General features: G+C 33.2%; 2 protein-coding genes across 4 annotated transcripts; both read left to right on the plus strand.

Moving 5' to 3' along the window:
- The first annotated feature begins 502 nt into the window (after positions 1 to 502).
- On the plus strand, positions 503 to 11,784 carry LOC7489451 (RNA polymerase II C-terminal domain phosphatase-like 4). Of its 3 annotated transcripts, none has more exons than XR_002979058.2 (10): positions 503 to 669; positions 1,655 to 1,866; positions 2,019 to 2,104; positions 2,714 to 2,829; positions 3,007 to 3,187; positions 4,869 to 5,158; positions 5,274 to 5,459; positions 5,548 to 5,586; positions 5,712 to 5,805; positions 6,089 to 6,238. XR_002979058.2 is itself a non-coding variant. In XM_052448962.1 (10 exons), the coding sequence occupies exons 2-9, from the start codon at positions 1,655 to 1,657 to the stop codon at positions 6,395 to 6,397; spliced, it is 1,419 nt and encodes a 472-aa protein (XP_052304922.1). In that variant the 5' UTR covers positions 503 to 669; the 3' UTR covers positions 6,398 to 6,421; positions 11,280 to 11,784. The 3 variants fall into 3 exon arrangements, 2 of the variants coding, with proteins under 2 accessions (XP_052304922.1, XP_002324547.4); XM_052448962.1 differs by lacking the exon at positions 5,712 to 5,805 and adding an exon at positions 11,280 to 11,784 and having other exon boundaries at positions 6,089 to 6,421; XM_002324511.4 differs by lacking the exon at positions 5,712 to 5,805 and having other exon boundaries at positions 6,089 to 6,802.
- Positions 11,785 to 25,169: 13,385 nt separating this feature from the next.
- On the plus strand, positions 25,170 to 27,297 carry LOC112325039 (CBL-interacting serine/threonine-protein kinase 6). Its single transcript, XM_052448963.1, has one exon. It carries the CDS (start codon positions 25,529 to 25,531, stop codon positions 26,846 to 26,848), a length of 1,320 nt encoding a protein of 439 aa, XP_052304923.1. The 5' UTR covers positions 25,170 to 25,528; the 3' UTR covers positions 26,849 to 27,297.
- Positions 27,298 to 27,407: the final 110 nt, after the last annotated feature.

Below are 27,407 nucleotides of genomic sequence, written 5' to 3' on the forward strand. Positions count from 1 at the left end.
GCCACCCCAATAGAAAAAAGACGCTATGAAGATTCTAACATTATGACTTTAGGCCTACAAGAAGTGTTGCATACACTTTTGTGTCTCTCATATACCAATAACCTTTTAATTTAAATAATTTTTTTATTACAAGATCAAATTGTCTTGAAACAATTTGATAATAATATAAAAATCAAGTCAAAAAGATTAAAAAGCTCTTAGATATAATTTTTTTTTCTTTTAAAGATAAATCAATTATTTTTACCATGCTTGATGAAGAAAGGCATAAAAAAAATCTCAATGTAAATTTTAGAAAATTTCACTTTTAAAATAATTTAATATTTTTATTGTGAAAATAAATAAAAAATATATCCGATCAATCTTATAATAACTTATGAACAGTGTAAAAGAACTAAACCCTTACACCAAGTCGTCGTTTTTTTTTTATTTAAAGGACAAAAAAAGTAATTATAGTGTAGCGGCAAATAGTAAAGTTTTTTGCCTTGGGTTTTAGTTTATTTTTTGGCTATATAACGGCTATTATTTAATTCCCAAAGCACGCAGAACGGAAGCCAAAATTCCTCTCATCCCGTCTTCCCCGCTTCCTTTCGCCCAATCTGCTGCTTCTTCCTAATCAACTCCAACTGAGTACTGACCTTCAATAGAAGCTTTTATTACATTCAATTTCAGGCAAGTTAACCTCTCATTTCTTATTCTCTCCACAGGTTTCAACACACAGTTTCTACACATAGATTTTCAGTTTGTTTTGTTAAAGGCTTAAAGCCCTTGTTTTATTGTGTGTGTGTGTGTGTGTGTGTGTGTGTGTGTATACATGAGTTGATACTACTTGATCTATGGTATCTCTGTATTCCGTTTTTTATCTACTTAATTGAGTGACATGATGACATTTAGGGTTTTATTTTTAATGGCATGTTCACAAAATTTAGGGATTTTCTGTTGCAATTTAGGATCTAGGTACAGTGATGTTTGGTCCATGACATCTCCTACCCGTTCCTTTTTTATCAATGAGACCTTTTCATTAATAAAAAAAGGATTGCTGTAAAATCCAATTTATATTCATTGGGATATTGCAAAATCTAACAGCACAGTATTTTACCTTAGTCCCATTCATCTTGATCTCATAAGTGTTCTTAAAGACTTTCTTGATTGCATTAATTTCAGCCAAATAAAATCTGGGGAATTTAGGCATTTTGTCAGTGTAGATAAACTGTCATGGTTGATCAATGGAACTGTTTTTTTTAAGCTGGAAGTATTGGAGTTGGTTCTGGAACTTTTTGTTTTCAGGTTGGATGCTCTAGAGTTGGTATTGTGAATGATCACCGTGTTTTTGTATTATGATTGATTATTTGGTTTTATTTTCATGATTAAGTTGAGTGGTTTCTAAATGTAATTTGGAATTTTTAGAAAAGAAGGAAACTTGTGCTGGTGAGGAAAAAATGGTGATTTGAATTAGTGAACAATAGATTCACTGCAAGCTGTTTTTTTTTCAAGTTGGTACTGAACTAGATAATGCTTTTTTTTTTTTTTTTCAGTTTCCACATTTTCATTAATTTATTTTTATCAATGTTCCTTAATTTTATTATATCTACTTAGAGTTTGGTTTTGGCTAATAATAATATTATTAATTAAATTTGTTATTTATATACTTAAGCAGATGAGTCTGGTAACGGATTCTCCAGTTCACTCTTCTAGTAGTGATGATTTCGCTGCTTTTCTTGACACGGAGCTTGATTCCAAATCCTCTGCCTCTTCGGCTAGTGATGACGAAGCTCCCAATGAACGCCATTCTGACTCTGCTGCCTCCTCATCACCAGATCAAGATAAAGAAGCTGAAGAAGATGATGACTCCGACTTTCAAAGCAAGAGGTAAGCCATTTTGGAGTTTTTAGGGTTTAGAAAGGAAACAACACTTTTATGCTTTGTTCGTGGCTTTTTAGGGTTTATTTCCAAATTAACTGAAGCTGGATTTAGTTGTAATTTCTTAATTAATTTGATTTATATTAATTGATGATACACAGGGTAAAAAGGTCTAAGGTGGAGACTGTGGAAATTGTGGAGGATGACGGGGGAACTACTTCTTTTGCGTCTCTAAAGCACAACTCAGGTAAAGTTTTTGTTTGTTTGTTGGACCTGGAATTCTCAGGCCCAGTAATCAGAACTAATTGTTTTTCTTTGGGAATAGTAGCAAGTTTTCAATATTATATATCAACAACTTGTGGAGCTGTTTTCAGCTTTTCTAGTAAGGGTTGATTTAATTTTTTGTTATCCTAATTGCTTGAAAAATTAAATGTAAATCGTGAACTTGCACTAATATTTCACTGGAGAATTGTTCTTGTATGCAATCAGAATTATGAATAGGAATAGAGCATGTTTATTTTTGCTCACACAGACACAAAATCACAGTATATATAGGAGAAGGAAGTCTCTGCATAGATGTGGCTTCAATTTTATTTTAGTTTCTTTTCTTGTACTGAAATCCGGATAGCTTATGTTTTTTTGGTATAAAATTTCTGATAAAGATGAAACCATATTCACATGTTTGCTAGCATTTTCTTGTCTCTCATTTTCTTCTCCAAGCTCAAATGATAAGGTAAAAAAAGTTGGCATAAATGTCTGTTTTTGCTTTGAGTTTCAATTTCATTTTACAACCATTTTATTGTGCTTAGCCTATTATTATAAAGAGGCATCATGACTTTTAACCTATTTCATGCAGAGGCGTCAATCAGCAAGGAAATATGCACACATCCAGGATCATTTGGAACTATGTGTATTGTCTGTGGGCAATTGCTGGATGGGGAATCTGGTGTGACATTTGGGTATATACACAAGGTGCACATTAGTTGAAATACTGAAAGTAACATCTAGAATCTTCAAGTTCTTGTTCTTTGAATACTATCCATCCTTGACGTAGCTGGGAGAGTTTTCATAATATTATAACTGCCCATTTGTTATCTGGAATTTTTCTCTATTACATTCTCATTGGGATTATAAAAGTTGCTCTTGCAGGGATTAAGGCTTGGTAATGATGAAATTGTTCGATTGCGCAACACTGATATGAAGAATTTGTTACGTCATAAGAAACTCTACTTGATTCTTGATCTAGATCATACACTGCTTAATTCTACCCAGCTTATGCATATGACCTTAGACGAGGAATATCTAAACGGTCAAACGGATTCACTGCAAGGTTTTTTCTGTTACCTGATTATTGAATTTTTTCCCTTGGTTGCATAGTAACTAATCTTAGGAACTCTTAATGTTTATGAGCTCTTTTAGAAAGGGGGAGACTGAAAAGAATCAAGAGTAGAACAAGTTAGGAACTCTTAATGTTTATGAGCTCCTTTAGAAAGGGGGAGACTGAAAAGAATCAAGAGTAGAACAAGTTAGCTGGGAGAGACTGAATCGTTGCCTTATGTCTTGTCCAATGCTCTGTGATATGTAGAGTAGGTTGTTTGTAGTTTTGGATGAGCTTTTGGTAGTCTATGGAAAATGGAGAGCATGCGATTGATATATTACTAGGGTTATGGTAAGGGAGGGACCATGAACATTTGTGGACTTGTTTAATGTAAATGGGAGTATGGAGTCTTTGGATGAAGGGGGAACTCTGGAGTGTTTCCATATTTCTCTACTAGAGGTATCCGTTTGTAAGATAGAATTGTTTTTTAACCGCACTAAGGAGCAAAGCTGCAGGGGTTCTACGTGGAGTTTCTCTAACAGATGCTTCATGTCATTGGCAGGCTCATGATGCCTTGCCTTGCCTTGCCTATCATGTTTATCTATTAATCTCTGAAATAAGATTTTTTTCTTTTATCAAATAAGAAAAAAATATGCAAGAAAATTGGAGAAGGTGGTGCTGTAGAAGAAGATAATTTTCTTTGTGTCTTTAGAAGATGATTTAATATAAGGGGTCTTTAAATGAAGATGCCCTTCTAATGCAAGTCAAGCAGATGAAAGGTCTCATAATATAAGGTCTTATCACATGCAATTTATCATGCCTTTATAATATAAGGTCTTAGCAGGGTCCTAAAAATTTCAATCTTTTCAAATGTCCAAAAAAAAAGGAACAGGTACAAGATCCATAAAATTCCATTCCTTTACTCATTGAATCGAGAGGGTAACCTTTGCTGTGCATGGGCTGCTAATCACAGTACCAAAAATTGTGGTGAGATTGGAACTTTGACCAGCTAAACCTATCCAAAGCCGTTTATGATGAGCCAATGACAACTGAGACCACATGTCCAGAAATCAATATCCATGGGGCCACAGTGGCTTATGTCAAGCTTTTTTGTAATTTCTGTATGTATCCACTTTGAATTTGTAGATGTTGAATATATATTATTATAATTGATTATGCCTTCGATTGTGTCTCTGTCAACAAGTTTCTGAATTCTCCTGATGGCTAAAATTGTGTCAGAGGGAAATTTTATAGTCATTACATTTAATTTAATTGTAACGTGACAAAGAGTCTCCTTTTAAAAATAGTGTTTTCCTGTTGGGGATATTATTGTAGATATACTTTTGCCATTCCTTTATGAGATGTAAGATAGATAATGGAATATTGCCACTTGAAAAACGGTTTTTCATGTCCATGCTGTCCTTGAAATAATTAGAGTGCTCATTACTTTGTTTTTAGCCATTTTTTTTATTTACTTTCACCATTGTGCGTTATTAATTTTTGTTTTCATATCTTATGCTTGTAACTTGGCCATCTCATTTTTGGACAAATTTGGTTGAATATGCATTCTTTGTTTTCATATCTTATGCTTGTAACTTGGCCATCTCTTTTTTAGACAAATTTGGCTGAATATGCTTTCCTCTTTTGAAAGTCAGTGCATTTTACTGAATTTGTATTCATGCCAAATGAATAGATGTTTCAAAAGGCAGTCTCTTTATGTTGAGCTCCATGCAAATGATGACTAAGTTGAGGCCTTTTGTGCGTACGTTTCTCAAAGAAGCAAGTCAGATGTTTGAGATGTATATATACACTATGGGTGATCGGGCGTATGCGTTGGAAATGGCCAAACTACTTGACCCTGGAAGAGAATACTTTAATGCTAAAGTCATTTCACGTGATGATGGAACCCAAAGACATCAAAAGGGTCTTGATGTGGTCTTGGGGCAAGAAAGTGCTGTTCTAATCCTTGACGATACAGAAAATGTGAGTTCATGTGGCTAATATTAATTGGAGAGTTGCCTTTGTAATTAAAATTGAAGAGCTGTCATTTGAATTTTGGCTGTATGTTTCTGAACATGATTAGTTTTAATCAATTTAGGCTTGGATGAAGCATAAAGACAACTTGATATTGATGGAAAGATATCACTTTTTTGCATCAAGCTGTCATCAATTTGGATTTAATTGCAAATCCCTTTCGGAGCAGAAGACTGACGAGAGCGAGTCTGAAGGTGCACTTGCATCCATTCTTAAGGTTCTACGGAAAATTCACCAGATCTTTTTTGAGGTATATCATTTTATCCCTTGTTTTTCTTAATAAAATTCTTATTGCTTGTTTCTTTTCAAAGTGTTATTGATAGGGAACCTTGTTGCAGGAATTGGAAGAAAATATGGACGGCAGAGATGTGAGACAGGTAAAAAGGCTAATGAAAATTGGTCTTGTTGAGCGCATTTTTCTTTGTTGTCTTGCTTCCCAATTTGAGGGAACCTGTATCTGCATCAAGTTTGGAATACATGCTCATGTAATGGATATCTTCAGGATATATGGACGACTTTTGCTCTATAAGATTGTGCTACTAATCAATTGGTTCTCGTCCAGTACTAAACTGAGTTTTGTCAGCCTTTTAGTAGATGTCAGTATTCCTTTCTTTTCATCCTCTATTTCCTAGGTAGATTAATTGTAGATCTAGGCCATTGAAAAAGCCATCTTGTATTTGTTGTATGCATGCATTCATATTTTTTACTTTAAATCGTCGTACTGGAACTATTTTGTGTTTCCAACTGGTCACGCTTTTTTACAAATTCAAAACAATTTTCTTGTTTTTGTTTTTGACACGGACTCCAACATTAGATACGCAGCCTTTTGGTATCAGGTTTGTGCATCATCAGGATCACATTCTCTCTCTTGCCCTGCAGGTGCTCAAAACGGTTCGCAAGGATGTCCTGAAGGGATGCAAAATTGTATTCAGCAGAGTTTTCCCTACCCAATCGCAGGCTGATAATCACCACCTTTGGAGGATGGCTGAGCAGTTGGGAGCTACATGCTCAACAGAACTTGATCCCTCGGTAACTCATGTGGTCTCAAAAGATTCTGGGACTGAGAAGTCACATTGGGCCTTGAAGCACAATAAGTTCTTGGTCCAGCCAGGGTGGATCGAAGCTGCCAATTATTTTTGGCAGAGGCAGCCCGAAGAGAATTTCGCTGTCAACCAAATTAAGAATTGATTACCACCATCTTCAACTTGTCTGGTCAGAATCTAACTAGTATCTGGGCACTGCATTTTGCAAACACTTCATAATTACTTGAACTTTACATAGAAACATGCCAATCACATCACAAGTTTTCAAATATTTGTCAAAGCTCCTACGATGAATTGAATGTTGAAGCATTAAGATTCACCCTTTGGATGCTGAAGGTTTGGAGCGAGGTTAGGGTGATGCTAGAGTTAAAACCCAGAAGTAGATGTTAATTACTCTTGGCAGGTGGGTGAGGGGTGATAACAGTCAATGTTATTGTCTAACTCTGAAACACTAACCCACGATGATAGATTTTGTAGGTGCACAAACTTTTGCCGACTTGTATATAATCTTTGGTTAGATCATTGAGCAGCATCTTGTAAGTGTACGAAATGATTGTTTGTCAACGTGCATCCTTTACATTTACGCAGAAACTTTTGACGAAAGTGGGAAAACACCACTTCGTTCATCATTTACACTCTGATAATTTCCGATGAGAAAATGAGACTTTGTGACACGAAAATGGAACGTCATGTTTGATCAAAACGTACCTCAGAAGTTAGGCGTAAGCTTGCCGTGGGATATTCACTCCATTTCTCTCTCGGAAAGCTATCTGCTAGGGGCCTCAAAATCTTCTCGGAGATTTTGGGAGAACTGGTGAACTAGCCCAGGTTAATTCGTCTATTGGCTATCGCTGCCCGGAATCTTTCAAGTCCTAAGTTGGTGGTTTGGCTGATTGCCTGAAACTCGACTGAAATAACGAGCCACCGAAGTTGAATTAGAACAGCGTTGCAGTCAGGATTTTTACTTGTTAATGACAATTGGAATTAAGCGAGTCTTATAGGAGGATTAGACTCTTCATAAATCAAAGATAAATATGATATATTGCATTAAGAATATCCAATTCATCGATTAACCGAGTATTATCAAGATTTGTTGTCTTCCGAGGTTTAATGTCTCCACTAATTTGCCGACACCTTTATATTTAATTTTTCTAAGAGATCCTAAATTGAAACCTGAAATAACAATATGGTGGGCAAATACATGGTATCGTGAAGTCGTTAATTTTGTCTAACCTAAGGAAATTGACAAATGGCATTAGAACTTATGTACGTGAGGGTATATTTGAAAACAAAAGAACAGTGTTAAAGACTTACAACCATAATCAGAGATTTATAGAGATTTTTTTTTATTAACATGGATATTCAGGTCAACATGTATGCAACTCGACTTATACCATGGCTTGATTTCCATAGATTTTTTTTTTTAGTTTAACGTGGGTTTCCGGGCCAGCTTGCGCGCACCTCGACTAATCCCACGGGCCCTGAAGTTAACGATCATATAAGCTTCCAGTGGCCATCATATGAGCAACCACAGGGCTCGAACCTAAGACCACAGAGGGAGCAAACCTCTTGGTCCCAAGCTCTTACCACTACCTAGATGATTGATTTCCATAGATCTTAATTACTCTTGTTAGTAGCACTAATACATTGACTAGAAAGTAACATATTATTAATATGAACAGTTAATCATACATTGGGTAAGAGTAATAAGAAAATAATGTTATGGATTAAAATAAAACCATAATCCAATAATTAAGCTATTTTAGGTTTAAGTTGTTATCCATTAATATAATCACTATTCTTACCTGCTAGCATAAATATTACTAGAAAATTGGCAAATGTAAAAGGCAAGATTGACAGAATATTTTTGTTTGTAGATTGTAGTGAGTTTTTCCAACTGCATATGTTCTCACAATATATATCGGTAAATATCAATGAAAATATTTTATTGGTATATACTGAGAGAATTATAATTGTAAAAAAACATGCGTCTTGGGTTAAATATAAATAGATTGATCAATCGTAATTTGTTGTTCTTTATTTTTATTGGCTGGCGATACTCACGATTTACAACTTGTCATCGAGGATATGTATGAGGTATGATCCTAATAGTTCGGGTTGGAAAATAAAAGTTTGTCTTTGTCCGTAGATTGATGAGTTGAAGCAATTGTGATCATCCGAGCATAATTATCAAACTCGGATCGAGGGTTGACCCGGCCAAGGGGCCGGGTCCTGGGTTACACGGGTTGACCAATGAAAAAAAAATCATCAATGGAATTACATATTATTTTTCTATTGATAATATGTTATATTTATCAATGAAAATACTAACAAAATAGAACAAGTAAAATTATCTGTACATGCTTTCACTTTTAATAAATTCATCAGTAAAATTATTACAAATAAACAGACCGACAAATCACAAATCACCCAATAGTTTTTTCCACATAGTATTGCCGTTCATGAGCCCGCGAGAAAATTAGTGACGATGGGTTGTGAGTATAAATAATGAGAAGAAAATCTGTCGGTAAATACAATAAATTATTTCTTCCGTCTTGTGATTGAAATTGAGAATTGGTACACACAATTCAACATTGAACTGGTAAGTAGATGTTGTTATCACCATTTTCGGCTTCATTATCGATGAGCACAGTTTAGCTGATATATAGTCGAGGTGATTCAAATAGCCAATCGATAACCTATCTCTAACAACGAAGATAGGGTAAGTACTAGTTAATTAGGTAGCATTCAGGACTATGTGCAAATTAGTACTCAAAAGTCCACATGTGAATTGGAAAATTTGCACCAAGCAACTTTTAGTGCCATTGTCAACTTGTAATCCTGACAATCTATAATAAAACATGATCGTACTTGCTCCTAATTACATCTGGGTCACCTCAAACCGTTGGTAATTTGGCATGCGTGTGATGACTTGACGAATTCCCGTTCACAAGAATATTAAATCCATAACATCCACTTCAAACTAAAAGCAAAGCATGACAGGTGTTTGCAGCTGTTTGTAGTTAAATCCAAATACAATGGAGTTTTCTAGATACGAATGGCACGTTGCTTCTTGTAGAGGTTTGACTGCTAGAATTGGTTTCTTTTTCTGAGTTTGTTGATCCCTTTCTTCTATATATTCGTTTATCGATAGGATTTCATTTGCATAAACAGGCAAACGTGGAAGATGGCAACTTTCCAAATATATTTAATATCATCAAAAGGTTGGTTCACGTCAATTTGCTGGCTGATTTGCAGCTCTAATTGCATCACTGTTGATGGACGTCTGTTCCTCTGTGTGAGAAAGTTGATGAGTGCTGAAACACTTAACTATTCAGTACTATAGAGTCGATTCAATCATTTTGTCTCATTCAACGGCTGGTGAGGTCCTTCCTCGACCTCCTCTCTTGGTGGGTTTTCTAAAACTTGTTCGCCATTGAAATTATGTTTGTCAAGAGATTATTTCAATCCAAACATGAGGCCTTTCAAATAGTTTTATGTTATTATCGCTATTAATAACCAAATTAGCTTGCAACACCATGCAAATTCCTTGCGCAAATTCACAAAAAAGACTTGAAAAACGTTCGCAGATCATCAAATTCAACCAGCGTGATTCATTAATAAATGTTTAGGTGAGGTAGTTTTCATAGGGAAGTCCTTGAACAAGAGATATTAATGATGGATCAACATTTTAATGGCACACGCGACCCACTTCCTTCAAGGATATAACTCCATCTTTAATAAGGCTGGAAATTATCCACGTGAACTGGAGTACTCGTTTCACGGCAGCGGCAAATTTCATTTATTAATCAATACATACGTAACAACAACCATTCTCACCTTTATTTTCAAGTGATTTCAAGGAGTCGCATCAATATTTATTACGAGCTAGGGATTGGAGGAATTGGTGGATAAGACGAAAAGAAATGAAAAAAAAAAAGAATTTGATAAGAAATTAAGATAGGAAATTAAGAAGAATCCCTCTAATCCTTCCTTATTTATAAATCTTAATCCTCTAAATTTGGATGAATTAGCTCATATTCTTCCATTTCTTTGTGATTTCTAATACTTTCAATTATTTATATAAGCAAATCTGAGAAATAATGTTATTTCAGCAAAAAAAAAAAGCTGATAAGAAAATTATAAATCATTATATTAGCAAAATCTATCAATAAGTTTCATGTTAATTAATTATATAAATTTGTCAAGAATACACACACTATACAACTATACAGTAAGAGAGAAATGAAAATATTGTTCTCTTATGTTACATCTTGCACTTTAAATAAATAACATGAGATGGAGTGAGGCCAAAGTGAAATATTCCATTAGAAAAGAAAAATAAAGAGAAAAAAAGGATTATTTTATGAGCAAGGATAGTAAATGTATTTGGGAGCTACATGCTCAACAGAACTTGATCCCTCGGTAACTCATGTGGTCTCAAAAGATTCTGGGACTGAAAAGTCACATTGGGCCTTGAAGCACAACAAGTTCTTGGTCCAGCCAGGGTGGATCGAAGCTGCAAATTATTTCTGGCAGAGGCAGCCCGAAGAGAATTTCTCTTTCAACCAAATTAAGAATTGATTACCACCATCTTCAACTTGTCTGGTCAGAATCTAACTAGTATCTGGGCACTGCATTTTGCAAACAATTCTTAATTACTTGAACTTTACATAGAAACATGCCAATCACATCACAAGTTTTCAAATATTTGTCAAAGCTCCTACGATGAATTGAATGTTGAAGCATTAAGATTCACCCTTTGGATGCTGAAGGTTTGGAGCGAGGTTAGGGTGATGCTAGAGTTAAAACCCAGAAGTAGATGTTAATTACTCTTGGCAGGTGGGTGAGGGGTGATAACAGTCAATGTTATTGTCTAACTCTGAAACACTAACCCACGATGATAGATTTTGTAGGTGCACAAACTTTTGCCGACTTGTATATAATCTTTGGTTAGATCATTGAGCAGCATCTTGTAAGTGTACGAAATGATTGTTTGTCAATGTGCATCCTTTATATTTACGCAGAAACTTTTGACGAAAGTGGGAAAACACCACTTCGTTCATCATTTCCACTCTTGATAATTTCTGATGAGAAAATGAGACTTTGTGACACGAAAATGGAACGTCATGTTTGATCAAAACGTACCTCAGAAGTTAGGCGTAAGCTTGCCGTGGGATATTCACTCCATTTCTCTCTCGGAAAGCTATCTGCTAGGGGCCTCAAAATCTTCTCGGAGATTTTGGGAGAAATGGTGACCTAGCCCAGGTTAATTCGTCTATTGGCTATCGCTGCCCGGAATCTTTCAAGTCCTAAGTTGGTGGTTTGGCTGATTGCCTGAAACTCGACTGAAATAACGAGCCACCGAAGTTGAATTAGAACAGCGTTGCAGTCAGGATTTTTACTTGTTAATGACAATTGGAATTAAGATACTTAAGACTATAATTGTAAAAGAACGTGCGTTTTGAGTTAGATATAAATAAATTCAATCATAATTTGCTGCTTTTTATTTTTATTGGCCAACGATACTCACGATTTACAACTTGTCATCGAGGATATGTATGAGATCAAAATTCATGTTTTTATCTACAATCATACTTGATCCTAATTGTTCGGGTCAGAAAATAGAAGTTTGTTTTCGTCCGTAAATTGATGAGTTGAAGCAGTTGTGGTCATCCAAGCATAGTTATCAAACTCGGTCCAGATGTTGACCCGACAAAGAGGCCGAGTCTTGGGTTGCACTAGTTGACCAATAAAAAAAATAATCATTAGAATTACATATTGTTTTTCTGTTGATGATAATATATTATATTTATTGATGGAAATACTGACAGAATCGAACATGTAAAATTTTCTGCACATGCTTTTATCTTTAGTAAATTTATTAATAAAATTATCACCAATAAATACATTGATAGATCATAAATCACCCAAGAGTTTTTTCGACGGAGAATTGCCGGTCATGAGCCCGCGAGAAAATTAGTGTTGATGGGCTGTGAGTATAAATAATGAGAAGAAAATCTGTCGGTAAATACAATAAATTATTTCTTCTGTCTCGTGATTGAAATTGAGAATTGGTACACACAATTCAACATTGAACTGGTAAGTAGATGTTGTTATCACCATTTTCGGCTTCATTATCGATGAGCACAGTTTAGCTGATATATATTCGAGGTGATTGAATAGTCAATCGATAACCTATCTTTAACAACGAAGATAAGGTATGTACTAGTTAATTAGGTAGCATTCAGGATTATGTGCAAATTAGCACTCAAAAGTCCACATGTGAATTGGAAAATTTGCACCAAGCAACTTTTAGTGCCATTGTCAACTTGTAATCCTGACAATCTATAATAAAACATGATCGTACTTGCTCCTAATTACATCTGGGTCACCTCAAACCGTTGGTAATTTGGCATGCGTGTGATGACTTGACGAATTCCCGTTCACAAGAATATTAAATCCATAACATCCACTTCAAACTAAAAGTAAAGCTTGACAGGTGTTTGCAGCAATTTGTAGTTAAATCCAAATACAATGGCGTTTTCTAGATACGAATGGCACGTAGCTTCTTGTAGAGGTTTGACTGCTAGATAAAACCTAGAGTTCCATCTTTCAAGTTCATGAAGGAACAGAGACGACGTCCCTATAATGATATCCATCGGCCAGCTTCTCTATTGGCCTAGATTAATTTGCTAGTAGAATTTTACAAGGAACCGTGTTAGACCATACAAGAATTGCTTTCTTTTTCTGAGTTTGTTGATCCCTTTCTTCTATATATTCGTTTATCGATAGGATTTCATTAGCATAAGCAGGCAAACGTGGAAGATGGAAACTGTCCAAATATATTTTAATATCATCAAAATTAGGTTGGTTCACGTCAATTTGCTGGCTGATTTGCAGCTCTAATTGCATCACTGTCGATGAACGTCTGTTCCTGTGTGTGAGAAAGTTGATGAGTGCTGAAACACTTAACTATTATAGAGTCGATTCAATCATTTTGTCTCATTCAACGGCTGGTGAGGTCCTTCCTCGACCTCCTTTCTCGGTGGGTTTTCAAAAACTTTTTCGCCATTGAAATATGCTGGATCAACATTTTAATGGCACACGCGACCCACTTCCCTCAAGGATATAACTCCATCTTTTAATAAGGCTGGAAATTATCCACGTGAACTGGAGTACTCGTTTCACGGCAGCGGCAAATTTCATTTATTAATGAATACATACGTAACAACAACCATTCTCACCTTTATTTTCAAGTGATTTCAAGGAGTCGCATCAATATTTATTACGAGCTAGGGATTGGAAGAATTGGTGGATAAGACGAAAGGAATTGGAAAAAAAAAAGGATTTGGTAAGAAATTAAGATAGGAAATTAAGAAGGATCCCTCTAATCCTTCCTTATTTATAAATCTTAATCAATTAATCCTCTAAATTTGGATGAATTAGCTCATATTCTTCCATTTCTTTGTGAAATTAAGACATCATTTTTCACACCAACCATCACTTTTTTAAGAGAAAGGAAAAAATAATGGAAGCATAAGAGAGGCTGATCACCTTCCTCCTTAGGTATAAGAAGATGAAAAACTGATGCATCAACAAAATAAATCCTCAATGGCTAGCTGATCCCAGTACTATTGGGCAGCTAGCGATCATAAAAACTCGAAATAATTAGAAGCTCAGCACCATTAATTTCAATTTATTCAAATTGGCTGGCAATGGCATGCTTGCCCTTCATGATTTGTGGTCCTCTTCAGCCTATACTCTAGCATTCAATGCAATAATTTGCAGTAATGATGAATTAGCACATTTCACCGTCGTTGGTCCTATCAACATAAATGGCTTAGAGAGGAAAATTTCAAAATATAGAAATTGATCGTGACAACAATGCAATAGCAAGCAACCAAACTTGTGAAAATAAGAGCAAAAAATGATCTTCAATCAATACTTCACATGGTGAAACTAGATGTGTTCAACTACACTTTCACCAAAGTCACCAGAAGATCTCAAGCGAGCTACACACCAGTCGAGCTATGATCATTGACACATCATAATTCATAGGCCAAAAACAGGCTGCAATAATTCTAGCTCGTAGACTCGAGCCATGTTACTTTCTTTTTTGTGTTTCTGATGGGGGGCCATGCTAAGATCATAGACATGTGTTCTGCCTACGAAATCTGCGAAAAAACTTTGTCACCATCTTCACATTTTCAGAGCTGTATGTCACGTATCAATGAGAAAAATCTAAAACCTGGGCTCCAACGAAAAACATTCTAGCAAAATATTTGATAGGATCAATCTGAGTAAAAGTATATTGCTTTTTGGCACACGATTTGCGAGCTACTTGTCTGTTGATTGATTTACGCAATAAGTGATGGGGATTGACATTTTATAATTAACACTAGTGTTTCTTTTTTCTTCTTCTTCTTCTTCTTTTCAGTAGTATGCATGCATACTAAGTGTTTATTTTCACGTTACAATATGTTTTTTTAAATGTTTTATAAAAAAATTTCATTAAAAGAATATAATCAAATTAATGTTTTTATATATTCAATAAATATAATCTCAATTCAAATCCAATAATAAACTAGCTTGAGATTATATACTTCAAATCTCAAACACAAGTAAAATATTTATCGTTCGACTCGATGAGTCCAAAGACAATCTGGACAACAGATAAAAATATAGTTTAACTAAAAAATAATTCAAGATGACATATTTTTTTAAAAAAATATTGAGACGATAATATATTGGATAGACCTTGATCCACTTGGATTAACCATCAAAATTCATAACCCGGATCATAAGATCATAATAACTCCAAATAAAACAAATCAAAATAAATTATAAAACTCACTTCTCAATAAACTTATTGTTAAATGATGGAAAAAAAAAATGACACAAAAAATAACATTTCAAAAAAAAATTATGAATTTGAACAAAATTATGAAAATATCATCAATAATCTCGCAAGGTATTTCTAAACTCTGATTACCCTAAAATTTTAACATGAAAGATAACAATATATCAGAAGATTCCTCATAAAATTTCAACATGAACCAACAGTTGGATTAAAAGATATGATTTATACTGTAAAACTAGATAATATTTTTTAAAAAAACATTTTTTGATCAGAATGGAACTACCAGAAGAGAACTGAAACATTTCAACCAGAATTTGAATGGAATTTATAGAACATGTCAAGATTAACGGATACATGAGCTATTCCAAATATATATATATATATATATATAGAATCGGAAATAGTGTTATGCAATTATATTTATCCATATTAAAAAATTATATATGGATCCATCATGCTACACCAATGATGTAACTACAATGTCAACCATTTTATTAATTCAATTAAGAATTTTAAATTCATAACTTGTTTTTATCTGGTCTAAATTCAGAATATAATCTTGATATAGGGTATGGAAGAATCGCAAACTCTAAAAATGCTAGAGCTCCATAAACTCTAAAATCGCAGCTAAATTATGGATAAAAATTTGAATTGATAAAATCTTAAATATTGTTCCGCATACGATCAGATTAAACCAGCATAACTAATTAAAATCTGAATTAAATAAAATTCTAACTTAACTTGAAAAGGAATTAGAATATAACAAGAAAAATAAAAAAAAGTCAAAACATTAACTTTCAAACCTAATTTAGATATAATTCCAATTTTGAGTGGTCCTTATCAATTAAGATATACTCGTAAAATTTTAATTTAGTTTATAATCAGATTAAAATTTATATTAATTTTTATCAAAAAAATTTATTTGACTCGTCAGAATTTTATTTTTTAAAAAAACTGTTAATTTGATACATAAACATATTATCATCTAAGCATTTCATGTCAGGTCTCGAATGTAGCATCATCGAGATCTTTTCCTTCTAGGCTCAAATAAGGCTGAGCGCACATGAACATGGCCCCCGAGAGCGCGCAATAAGTACAAAATAAACGGGTAGGGAACTCAAGTACTCGAGCATGGTGTGGCACATGAACCCATGATAAAATTGGTCCCACAATTTTATAATATCTAGATAAATTCTATAAATTACAGCTTTAATTCTACTATAAATAGATTTCTCATCATTAAATAATTAAAAACAGACCGGTTAAATATCATATGAGTAAATATATTAATTATATCTATCTTTTAATTTTTTTTAGTTATTATTAATAACTTAAGTTTTAATTATTTATATAAATAATTATCTATTTCTTTAATTAAATAACTTCATAATCTTTTTTATTTATCCTTCGAATTTTGTAATAGCTGGTGGGACCACCATCCTGCTCTGCTTTCTTTTATTAATAGTTTTTAGGGGTGATTATTTTCGGTTCGATTTGGTTTTTATAAAAAACAAATAACTAAATTGATTTTTTATTTAAAAAACTGAAATTGGTTCAAACTGACCAATTTCGGTCTGGTTTGATTTTTTAGAACAAAAACCTGTTCAAATCGGTTTGACTTGGTTTTTTTGGTTTTGGCTTGGTTTTTTCTAGTTTGGCTCGAGTTTTTTTCGGTTTGAGTTCAGTTTGGTTTTTTCGGTTCCAGGCTTATAAAACTGAACCGGTTGGTTTTTTAAAATTCTAATCGGTTTAATTGTTTTTTTTATGGTTTGGTTTTTTTTGTTATTTTTTGTTATTTTTCTCAATTTAATCGATTTTTTGATCATTTTTTCTCACCCCTATGTTGCACTGTATAATAAAGTGAAAAATACATTATATTTTGTTTTTTTTTTTTTTCAACAGAAGGATGCTAACGATTTCATTTTTTATAAGAAAACGAAATAATAATAATTTTTTGTCGATGGTAAGGAGCATTTTTATACTATTGTGCGCATCAACCCATCGAGACTAATTTTTTTCTCCTGAATTATATTAAAGATACATTCTTTATATTGATTTAGCTTAATGAAAAAATGTATTAATCTTTCTAGATTAATAACTTATATATTATATTTGTGTGTTTTATCACTTAATTCTTTAATCAATCATTTTTTTTATTCATTGAAACGAGCTTGGAGCTCAACAAGAATTTGCCTTCCTCGTCTTCAAGATCTATTTGATGCTGTTCTTTTTCATAAATCAAGCAACTTCTAATTCAATTTAATCTTGAATTAGAAGAAAAGGAATTCTTTCTTCCGCTTCTCTCTCATACTCAATTAAAACAAACATGATAAAACCAAAAATTACCTCGAATTCCTTTTAACTTTTACGTTCTCTTAAAATTTAAATTTTTTTAATAAAAATTATTTTTTTATATTTTTAAATTATTTTAATATGCTAATCTTAAAAATAATTTTTACATAATTAAAAAAAAAAACTACTACAATTACAAACAGACATGAATATTCAAGCACGAGATCTTCAACTTGAAATCTAAAAAATGCGACCCACTTGATTTCATTCAAATTCAAGCCACTCCATGATGCATGAGAACCTTAGAGCCAAAGAACACCTGACCTCAACTGCGCAGGCCTGCACCAAAGAAGCATAATAAATTGACAAGAGAGGCACGTGCCACATGCATGCTAGGTGTGCCGGTCTCTGCCATTGAAGACAAGGACAAGAAAACAAACAAATTAATACGCCTCTGGTTTGTCGCAGAACAAAGGAAACCCGTGGACTGTCTTTCTTCTCATCAGATTATGTTATCGTCTCAGTCATATTTATAGCTTCTTTATCTCCAATCAAGATCGCCTGCTGCGATTAGGTCAATATGGGTGGCAGGAGCTACCCAGAAATTCACAGATCAAGATCCCTCACCCATGTGAAAAATCAATCATCTTCCCGATATTGGATGAAGGGAACCGATATAATTTTAAATATGCCATGGTGGTTTTCTAGTTCTTTGAAGAACTTGAAGAACCAATGGGATTCTTTTTTCAATTTCGTATTTTCTTGCTAAACAAGGGATGGAATTGACGTCAAGATTGTTGCTCTGTAAGTCATCATCGGGTTATAAATATTTATTTTTATAATATTTTTTTTGTTTAAAATTAAAATTTTATTTATTTTTTTAAATGATAATTTAATCGCGACGTCAACACGTGTCGTAAATCCCATACGTGAGGGATACAACTAGTTAAAGTACCAAAAAGAGATAGATTTTTCTTAACTTCGATCTTCTACACTAAGATTCAACCTTGATGGACTAATTAATATATTTTGGGTAAAAGTCAAATTGCTTTTTTACTATGAAATTTTGTTGTGGTTGAATGATGACTCATCTTATGGGCAATTATAGGCAAGGTGATAAGATGGACAAAGAGAACTTATTTACGACATCGTTTTCTTATCTTTTTATAGTAACTAGTGTATTAATTAATTATTTATTTCCCAAGACATATCCTTTCTTCTATATATATATATATATATATATATATATATATATATATAACACATGAGAAAGTACTGATGGAAAATTTTCAATTTATATATATATTAATGAATCAATGTGAAGTAGCCCTGGTTCAGTGCATGAGGAATAAAACCAATCGAAATCTATATAAAATTAGTTAATTAATCCAACGTCTCAGCACCCAAGCTAGCAAGGTGTCTATATGCACGTACTTTTACTTTCAATAATTAATTAATTTTGGGATTAAGAGGTTTGCTCTCTCTGTGGTCTCAAGTTTGAGCCCTGTGGTTGCTCATATGATAGCCACTGGAGGCTTACATGGTCGTTAACTTCAGGACCCGTGGGATTAGTCGAGGTGCGCGCAAGCTGGCCCGGACACCCACGTTAAACTAAAAAAAATAAAAAAAAATAATCAATTAATTTTTTTTAGAGTGTTTGTAGTGTTTTTTTTTAAAGTATTTTTTCTTGAAAATATATTAAAATATTATTTTTTTATTTAAAAAAAAATTATTTTTGACATCAACATATTAAAATAATTTAAAAATACTAAAATATATTAATTTAAAGTAAAAAAATTAAATTATTTTTAAAAAACACATTTAAAATATAAAAATAAACAAATGACTAATAAAACAACATGGTAGCTAGCTATGCTTAATAATTTTAATGACATGTTAACAAAAAACTAGAAGAAGAAGATGCTGTTTATTGAGAGAGGGAAATCATTGTGGATGTCAAATCATGTTATGGCAAGAGGAGCAATATGAATATTAAATAATACCTTTATTATGATTAAAAAGTACAATAATTCAATCCAATTTAATAACATCTTGATATATTTTCTAAATAAAAATTATTTTAATATATTTTTTAAATAAAAAATACTTAAAAAAAGAAGTCATTACCCGGCACTAGACACACCAATAACAGGCCGAACCTGGACCAGAAACAACCGGGCAGCATACTTTTCTGTCTCTTTTCTCTTCATTTCCTTTTCCTTGTCTCTCCAATGGAATTTTATTTTTATAATATCGGCATATGATTTTTTTTTCCTCGTTTGTCTTTTCTCTGCCGTTTGTTGTTGTTTTTTGCTCTATCATTTGTTAATAAATTAAGCAGCTAAATATTGTTTAATTATACAACTAATTAATATGATGGCGTCTTACCTGTATACGTCTCCTTTCGCAACTTGACAAAAAAGGCTGTCACTGAATTTCTCACGCTATCAATTGTCAATTAAGTGAATTGTCTCGTGCTAATTAAAAGGAGTCCAACTTGGTATTTTTTTTATTAGATAAATAAAAAAACATTTATAAACAAATTTTTTATCCTAAAATTTCAAGTAATTATACCAATTGATAAATAGTGAAATTTTATGTAGCATGTATTAAAATAATATTTTAGAGTAATATTATTTTTTGCCTTTATTTTCTCGACATGATGGCGTTGAAGCGTATAATAATGTCTAGTACGCTAGATTAATTGCTGCTCGTGATGACAGATTAGTGAAGGTGGACTCATTCTAACTATAACAGTGGCCATTTTGTCAATTTGTGGCCGCCAAAAACGAGGTGGGCTGCTTTGTCATCGTGCAGCTTCCTCTCGCCTACGAGTCCCTCTTCAAAGTTAAACAGCCTGCGAGTCTTCCGTCAACAGCCGCCCAGCCTCTCATTTTCCGAGCATGGATTTCTGTTCACCGTTGAATATTTTATAAATAGTTGTTATTCAGGTCATTTCAGATTAAATTTAAAAAGATAAAGTTGGATTTCAATGCATATTCAATCTGAAATTTATTTATATTTTTAAAATATATTTTATTCAGAAATAAATTAAAATATATATATTTTTAATTTTAAAAAATTATTTTTGATATTAGCGCATTAAAATAATCTAAAAACACCAAAAAAATATTAATTTAAAACAAATAAAAAATAAAAAATTTCAAACTTTTTCAAAAACGTTTTTAAAACGCAAAAACAAACAGGATGTCACACCCACTCATGCAAGCCTTAATAAGTTGATCTACAACACGAAATCGTTATTAAATAATTAAAAGTATATATATATATATATATATATATATATATATATATATATATTAAGACTCAAGATAAAGTTCAGTTTATCGATAAGATTTAATGAGAAATTATGGAAGAGCTGGCCACCTGAGTGAAAGAAAAAGAGAAATAAAGGAGGTCCACAAGTCTAGTTTTGGATCCTATGCTTTCTTGCTCCAGACAACATAAAAATGTTGATTATTTCAACTGAAGTTGTGAACGTCTTAGATTGAGATGCTAGTGGCATTGTTTCAATTTGATTTGCCTTCATTTTCTGACATCTTTTATTTGTGTCTTTAATTGGTCCTGCAGCGGCCGGATTACATGCACAGACAGCTGTTTGAGATCTGGTTTATGTTAGTTTGACGACAACGTTGATCAGGTATCCATTAATTATTCGAGCATTAGCATGTGAAAAAAACTATCGAATGTGTGACTCGTCAATTGTTATGAAGGTCATTATCAGGGCCAAATTGCATTTCGATAACTAGAATATATGGAATGATAAAACTTGAAAATTAACCACATTATGAGCCCGTTTCGCTCTGCAGCTGTAGCTGTGTTTTTTTTAAAACGCAGTTGCAGCCGTTTGATTACAAAAAAAAGCAGTATACTGTTCACTGGATCCCATCTTTTTTCTGAGTTGGAAACGCAGTTTTTGCAAAGCAAGAATTGCTTGCTTTTTTTGCACTGTTCACGTGATTGCACTGTTCAATGAACAGTGCAATTAACATGAACAGTGCAAAATGATGCACTGTTCATGAACAGTGCAAGAAATTACACTGTTCATGTTAAAAATAGTGAACAGTGCAATTCTCTTGCACTGTTCACTTGCACTGCGGTTTTTTTTTTCTTTTTTCTTTTTTTTTTAGTGTGTTAAGTTTTTTTTTGTTAATTTTTTTTTTTAAAAAATAGTTTAGCGTGAATTTTATACATGATAATATTTTATCTAATTTTATTACACGCTAAAAAATTATGGAAACTGTTGTTATTGTCAGATAAATTTTGTACGTAATGGAATTGTAGATAGTTTAATAGAACAATAAATTTTTTTTATATAAAGTATGATTTATTTCATAATGTTACCGCAATAGTTAAATCCATAATATTTAAATTAAAAACCATCAATATTAATTTATATTTTTTTAAATTATTTTATAACCTCAATTTCAAAAATATTTTTAACCAAACACATTAAACTACTTTTTCTTCAACCTCAATTTCAACCACAGTTTTAACCAAACATCTATTTTTTCAAACCAACCACAACTAAAAGTACTTTTTATAAACCAACTTTTTTTAAACCACAACAACTACCGCAATACCAAACACACTCTATGTGCATTCCTAGCACTACGATTCTACCTTTTGTGAACAAATAACTCAATAGCATGAACATGTCCGAAAAGCTATGGTTTCTTTGTATTAATCAAAGCTAATGGGTTTATTGGTTATTTACGCTACTAGATTTAATAGTTCTACCGACAAGAATTTTTATCGGTATTTACACTAGCAGTATGCCGATACGTACGTTACCGATGAACTTAAAGATAAAAACAGTCTATCAAAAAAACTCTCGTCGGTAATTTATGAATTGTCAGTGAGTCCGTCGATAATAAATATATCCATAGATTTACAGACGGATAAAGTATATAAAAAAAAATTATCCGTTTTATTCCATCTATATATTCATTAGTAAATATAATATATCATTGTCTGTAATTTTATTCCAAGTATGGATAAAAATACTTGTATAATTAAACATACGAGACTTTTAAATGCAAAAATGAGTCAAATAGTTGGACGATCTAACTTTTTAATTTTTTTTAAAAAATATTAAATCAAAACAATATTATCTTAAAAATAAAATTAATTGATCTCTCCGGATCTCCGACTAAAACCTTGCTTCACACGAATCACACCACGTTTTCTTTTATAGCCATGAATGAAACCTAAATGGGTCAGAATAAAAATAAAATAAAATAAAAATAATATTATTATTTTAATAAAATAATAAATGGTCTGAATTTACTGCACTTGCTGACTCACTAGTTGATCCACCGATTCACAAGTTCTTTTACGGGACAGTTTATAATCAGAAAGCGGCAGACAAATGTGAGGTATTTTATCCTACAATGCAAGGCACGGTGAAGTAAAGGGGTTAGGTGGGTCATGGGTCAATCACGCTGGGAAGGGCTGTGAGCCTTTCAAGTCATCTTTCACTGCTGACTAATCACTTGCCACGCCAACTGACAAATTGGAGTATTAGGCGGGCCCACTGCATCTGCATGATGACAGCAACCTGTTACCGCCTTCTTCGCAATTTCAACCTTTTTTAATACATTTGTTTTTAGCAATTTTCAGCTATCTTTTTTTTTCTTTATGGTAAATTAAAAATCAAGATATTTAAATGTCTTTTTTTAAAAAAAGTGCTGTGATGATAGAATCAGTACAATCCTTTAAATTCTTTCTTCTACACTATATTAATTTTCATTTGATTAATGCAAGAAAAGTAATGACAAAACTGAGTTAATTATTATTGAAACTCATCAATAATTTAGTCATTGAGTGCTTGATTTAGGAACTGTTTCACATATTTTTTTTATTAAAAATTAAATTTATTTTTATATATTTTGAATTTTTTTGATACGTTGATTTTAAAAATAATTTTTTAAAAATAAAAAATCATCAATTTGATGTATTTCTGCACGAAAAGTACTTTGAAAAACAATCATAACCACACTTTCAAACAATCACTGTAAATTGTATAATTTTATTTTTTTATTCATGGAATAATACTATCTTTAATTAAAAGCTTTTTAATCATAATAAATAGTTTTTATCCCAATTTTAAGAGAAATGGAGTGAGGATTTACAGAGATTAAAGGTTGGCTGTGTCAATCTCGTAAATAGCATTAGAATCTCACAAATGAGGGTTGTGGAATAATAAAAACAAACTATTTCTATTATAATAGAGAAATATAATATTATAAAAATCATCTAAAAGTCTGAAGATTTGATAAAAATAAATTAATCAAAATACCTTTAATAACGATTTAAAACTACTTGGGTAAAATAAAAAATATTTAATAAATTAAAGAAATAATATTGAAAAATTCAATATTAAATTTAATATTGTTCATCTACAAAAATAGTAATCATGCCCAATTTTTATATTTCTTTTCTAGTTTTCTACTCTTATAATTTAAGTATTTTTCTAAATAATAATCAAGGATATTTTAATTATAAAAAGAATTTATTTATTAATTTCTTCAATATATAAATACTCTTATTAATTTCTTAACAATATATCCTTATGATTTCATGATATTCAAAGAGATTATCATCATTTTTCATGGAATAAATTTGAAAATGACTTAGAAACGCTAGAAAAAGAAATTAAGGAGGAAGGAACATAAACATTTTCAAACTATTTTAAGAAAAAGAAAAAGAAAAAGAAAAACGGTGTGAAATTGTCAATTTTCAAGACTTTGGGGGCATGGCCCTCGAAACAAATCCTAGTTCCCTCGTCAGCCGTATGCACTCTCGCATTTATTCGTGTGCGTGTGTGTATTGAAGATGTTTTAAATACACGAATACTTTTTTATTCAAATAAAAGAGATAGTGACTATTTCAACAACTCCTAGGTATTTTTTTTATGTGATTGCAAATGTGTTATTAGAAGATATAAAATGATTTATCACCATTAAAATTGATTGTGCTCTTTTCTTTCATCACGAAATGGCTCATAAAATTACTCAAATTGATTTTTTAAGAAATAAATATAATCTAAGATATAATTTATTATTATTAATTTATTTTTTTAATTTTTTTATTAATGTTGGTGTTCGGGCTAATTTGTGCGCACCTCAACTAATTTTACAGGTCCTGAAATTAATGACTATATAAATATCTTGTGATTATTGTATTAGCAATTATAAAATTCGAATAAAAAATTATAAAAAAAAGTAAATCCTTAAATCTTTAAGCTATTATCATTTATCATCTTCAGGAAGGGAAGACTAACGCGGTCACAGTAATTATCAGCAGGTTTACGGGCGGGATGCTTTTCCTCCGATGCGGTTGTACTGCCTGGAATCGCCATGGCTATCATCCCTCCGATGCGGTTTACACGTAATAACTTATCACTAATCATGATTTTCCATGAAAAAAACAAAGAAATTTCTCACTCACACTGGAGCCCACATAGGAATTATTGTTGAGAACCTAGATAAGGATACCTTGGGAAGAGCCCTGACATGATCGTCGAAACCTACGCGTTTCGAAACTGCAACCCGTCAGATCCCAATAGAACCTTCACACGTGCTCGGGACTGATTACGATGTCCAAACAAAACCGTCCGATCAGGACAAGTGTCACCCAAACCATGTTTATAACCGTCAGATTGAACTCTTGGCTGAGAGCGCCGTTGGAGGACAAAAGAGTAAATTAGGACCCAAAAGCTGCTATAAAGACGGGAAGAAATCTCTCCTTTTGGAGAAAAAAGAGAAGGAAAAAGGAAAGAAAAAAATCTCCTTCGTTTCTTCTTCTATTGAAGCTTCAAAATCTCTGCCAAAAACCAAAATAACCCTTGTCAAAAGAGTGTTAGGGAATGCAGAGAGATGAGAGGAGTGTTGTTAACTAAGTCTGAGTTTTCTTCCCGTGCCAAGAAGTGCATCGGCGGCAGAAACTGCCACCGAAAACACGTTGAAGACGGGTGATCCATAGTGTGTTCTTACAAGTCATTCTCTTCTTCTCAAATCTTGTAGTTTTCACCTTCACAAATCCCAAATCTCTCTGTATATTGTTCATCTCTTAAGTTTTAGAAAAATCTTTCTTTCGATGGCAGAAACAACAAGTGATGGTCACCCGACCTTGCTTCATGGGAAATATGAACTGGGTCGGTTACTAGGCCATGGCACCTTCGCTAAAGTCTACCACGCGCGTAACTTGCAGAGTGGAAAAAGTGTGGCCATGAAGGTGGTTGGTAAAGAGAAGGTGATAAAGGTGGGGATGATGGAGCAAATCAAGAGAGAAATTTCAGTTATGAAGATGGTGAAGCACCCCAATATTGTTGAGTTACATGAAGTCATGGCTAGCAAGTCCAAGATCTATTTCGCCATGGAACTTGTTCGAGGTGGCGAGTTGTTCTCCAAGATTGAGAAAGGTCGGTTAAGAGAAGATGTGGCTAGAGTTTATTTTCAGCAGTTAATATCTGCGATCGATTTTTGTCACAGTCGCGGTGTTTATCATCGTGATTTGAAGCCTGAGAACTTGCTGCTTGACGAAAATGGGAAGTTGAAGGTTACAGATTTTGGGCTGAGTGCTTTCACTGAGCATTTGAAGCAAGATGGGTTGTTGCATACAACTTGTGGGACACCAGCTTATGTTGCACCTGAAGTAATTGGGAAGCAAGGGTATGATGGTGCCAAAGCAGATCTCTGGTCTTGTGGTGTTATTCTCTATGTGCTTCTTGCTGGGTTCTTGCCGTTTCAAGATGATAATATTGTGGCTATGTATAGAAAGATTTATAGAGGTGACTTCAAATGCCCTCCATGGTTCTCCTCTGAAGCTCGACGGCTGATTACCAAGCTTCTTGATCCAAATCCAAGCACTCGAATCACGATATCCAAGGTCATGGATTCAACCTGGTTCAAGAAATCAGTGCCAAAGACCGTAAAAAGCAAAGAAGAGATGGAATTTGAAGCTTTCAATGGAGATGAAGATGCCAATGGAGACAAATCAAAGCAACTCGAAACGTTGAACGCGTTTCACATAATATCTTTATCCCAGGGATTTGATTTGTCACCACTCTTTGAGGAGAGGAAGAGGGAGGAAAAAGAGGAGCTGAGATTTGCCACAACAAGGCCAGCAAGCAGTGTCATTTCAAGACTCGAGGAGGTGGGCAAGGCAGGGAATTTCAGTGTCAAGAAGAGCGATTCCAAAGTGAGATTGCAAGGGCAGGAGAGGGGTAGGAAAGGGAAGTTGGCTATTGCAGCTGATATTTTTGCTGTCACACCATCGTTTTTGGTGGTGGAGGTGAAGAAAGATAACGGAGACACGTTGGAGTTTAACCAATTCTGCAGTAAAGCGCTGAGACCAGCCCTTAAGGACATTGTGTGGATATCTCCTGCTGAGAATTCAACTCTTGCTAGAATATGAGAGATTGGGACATGGAGGCGGAGGTGCAAATTGAAAGACTATTTGATTAGATCGATTGTTCTTGTTATTGTTGTTATTGTTTGTATTGGTATTTTAAATTGAAGTTGGAATTGTAAGTAATCAGAAAAAAATGCTCTTTCAATTACTTTTTGTTGTGCCGTCAATCTATCTGTGTTTATTTTTGGCGTTGGTCACAGAACAAAACGACCTGTGATTCATTCACCAGAAATCCTCACCAGTAGCCGATGATACCATGAAGGGGATTAGTCTCCTGGTCGGACCAGGAAAGCTCCCCGATGATACCAAGAAGAGGATCAGTTTCTTTCTTGATCCAAAAAGGATGCAGAGGATTAGTCACTGATCTTGAAGTTCTTTCTTTTTTATTAACTTTTGTGTCCCTTTTTCCCTTTTGAGCTATTATGATGTAAATTGAAAGTTGGCATTCATTCTCCTTTTTGTCTTATCATTTTCAAAGACCATAACTTTGTTCAACCATTGAATGCCTGCAAAGCATGGTTGCTCTCAGTGAAACCATCATTGTTATTTGAGTTGAATATAG

This window comes from Populus trichocarpa, chromosome 18, assembly GCF_000002775.5.
Source record: "Populus trichocarpa isolate Nisqually-1 chromosome 18, P.trichocarpa_v4.1, whole genome shotgun sequence".
NCBI lineage: Eukaryota > Viridiplantae > Streptophyta > Magnoliopsida > Malpighiales > Salicaceae > Populus > Populus trichocarpa.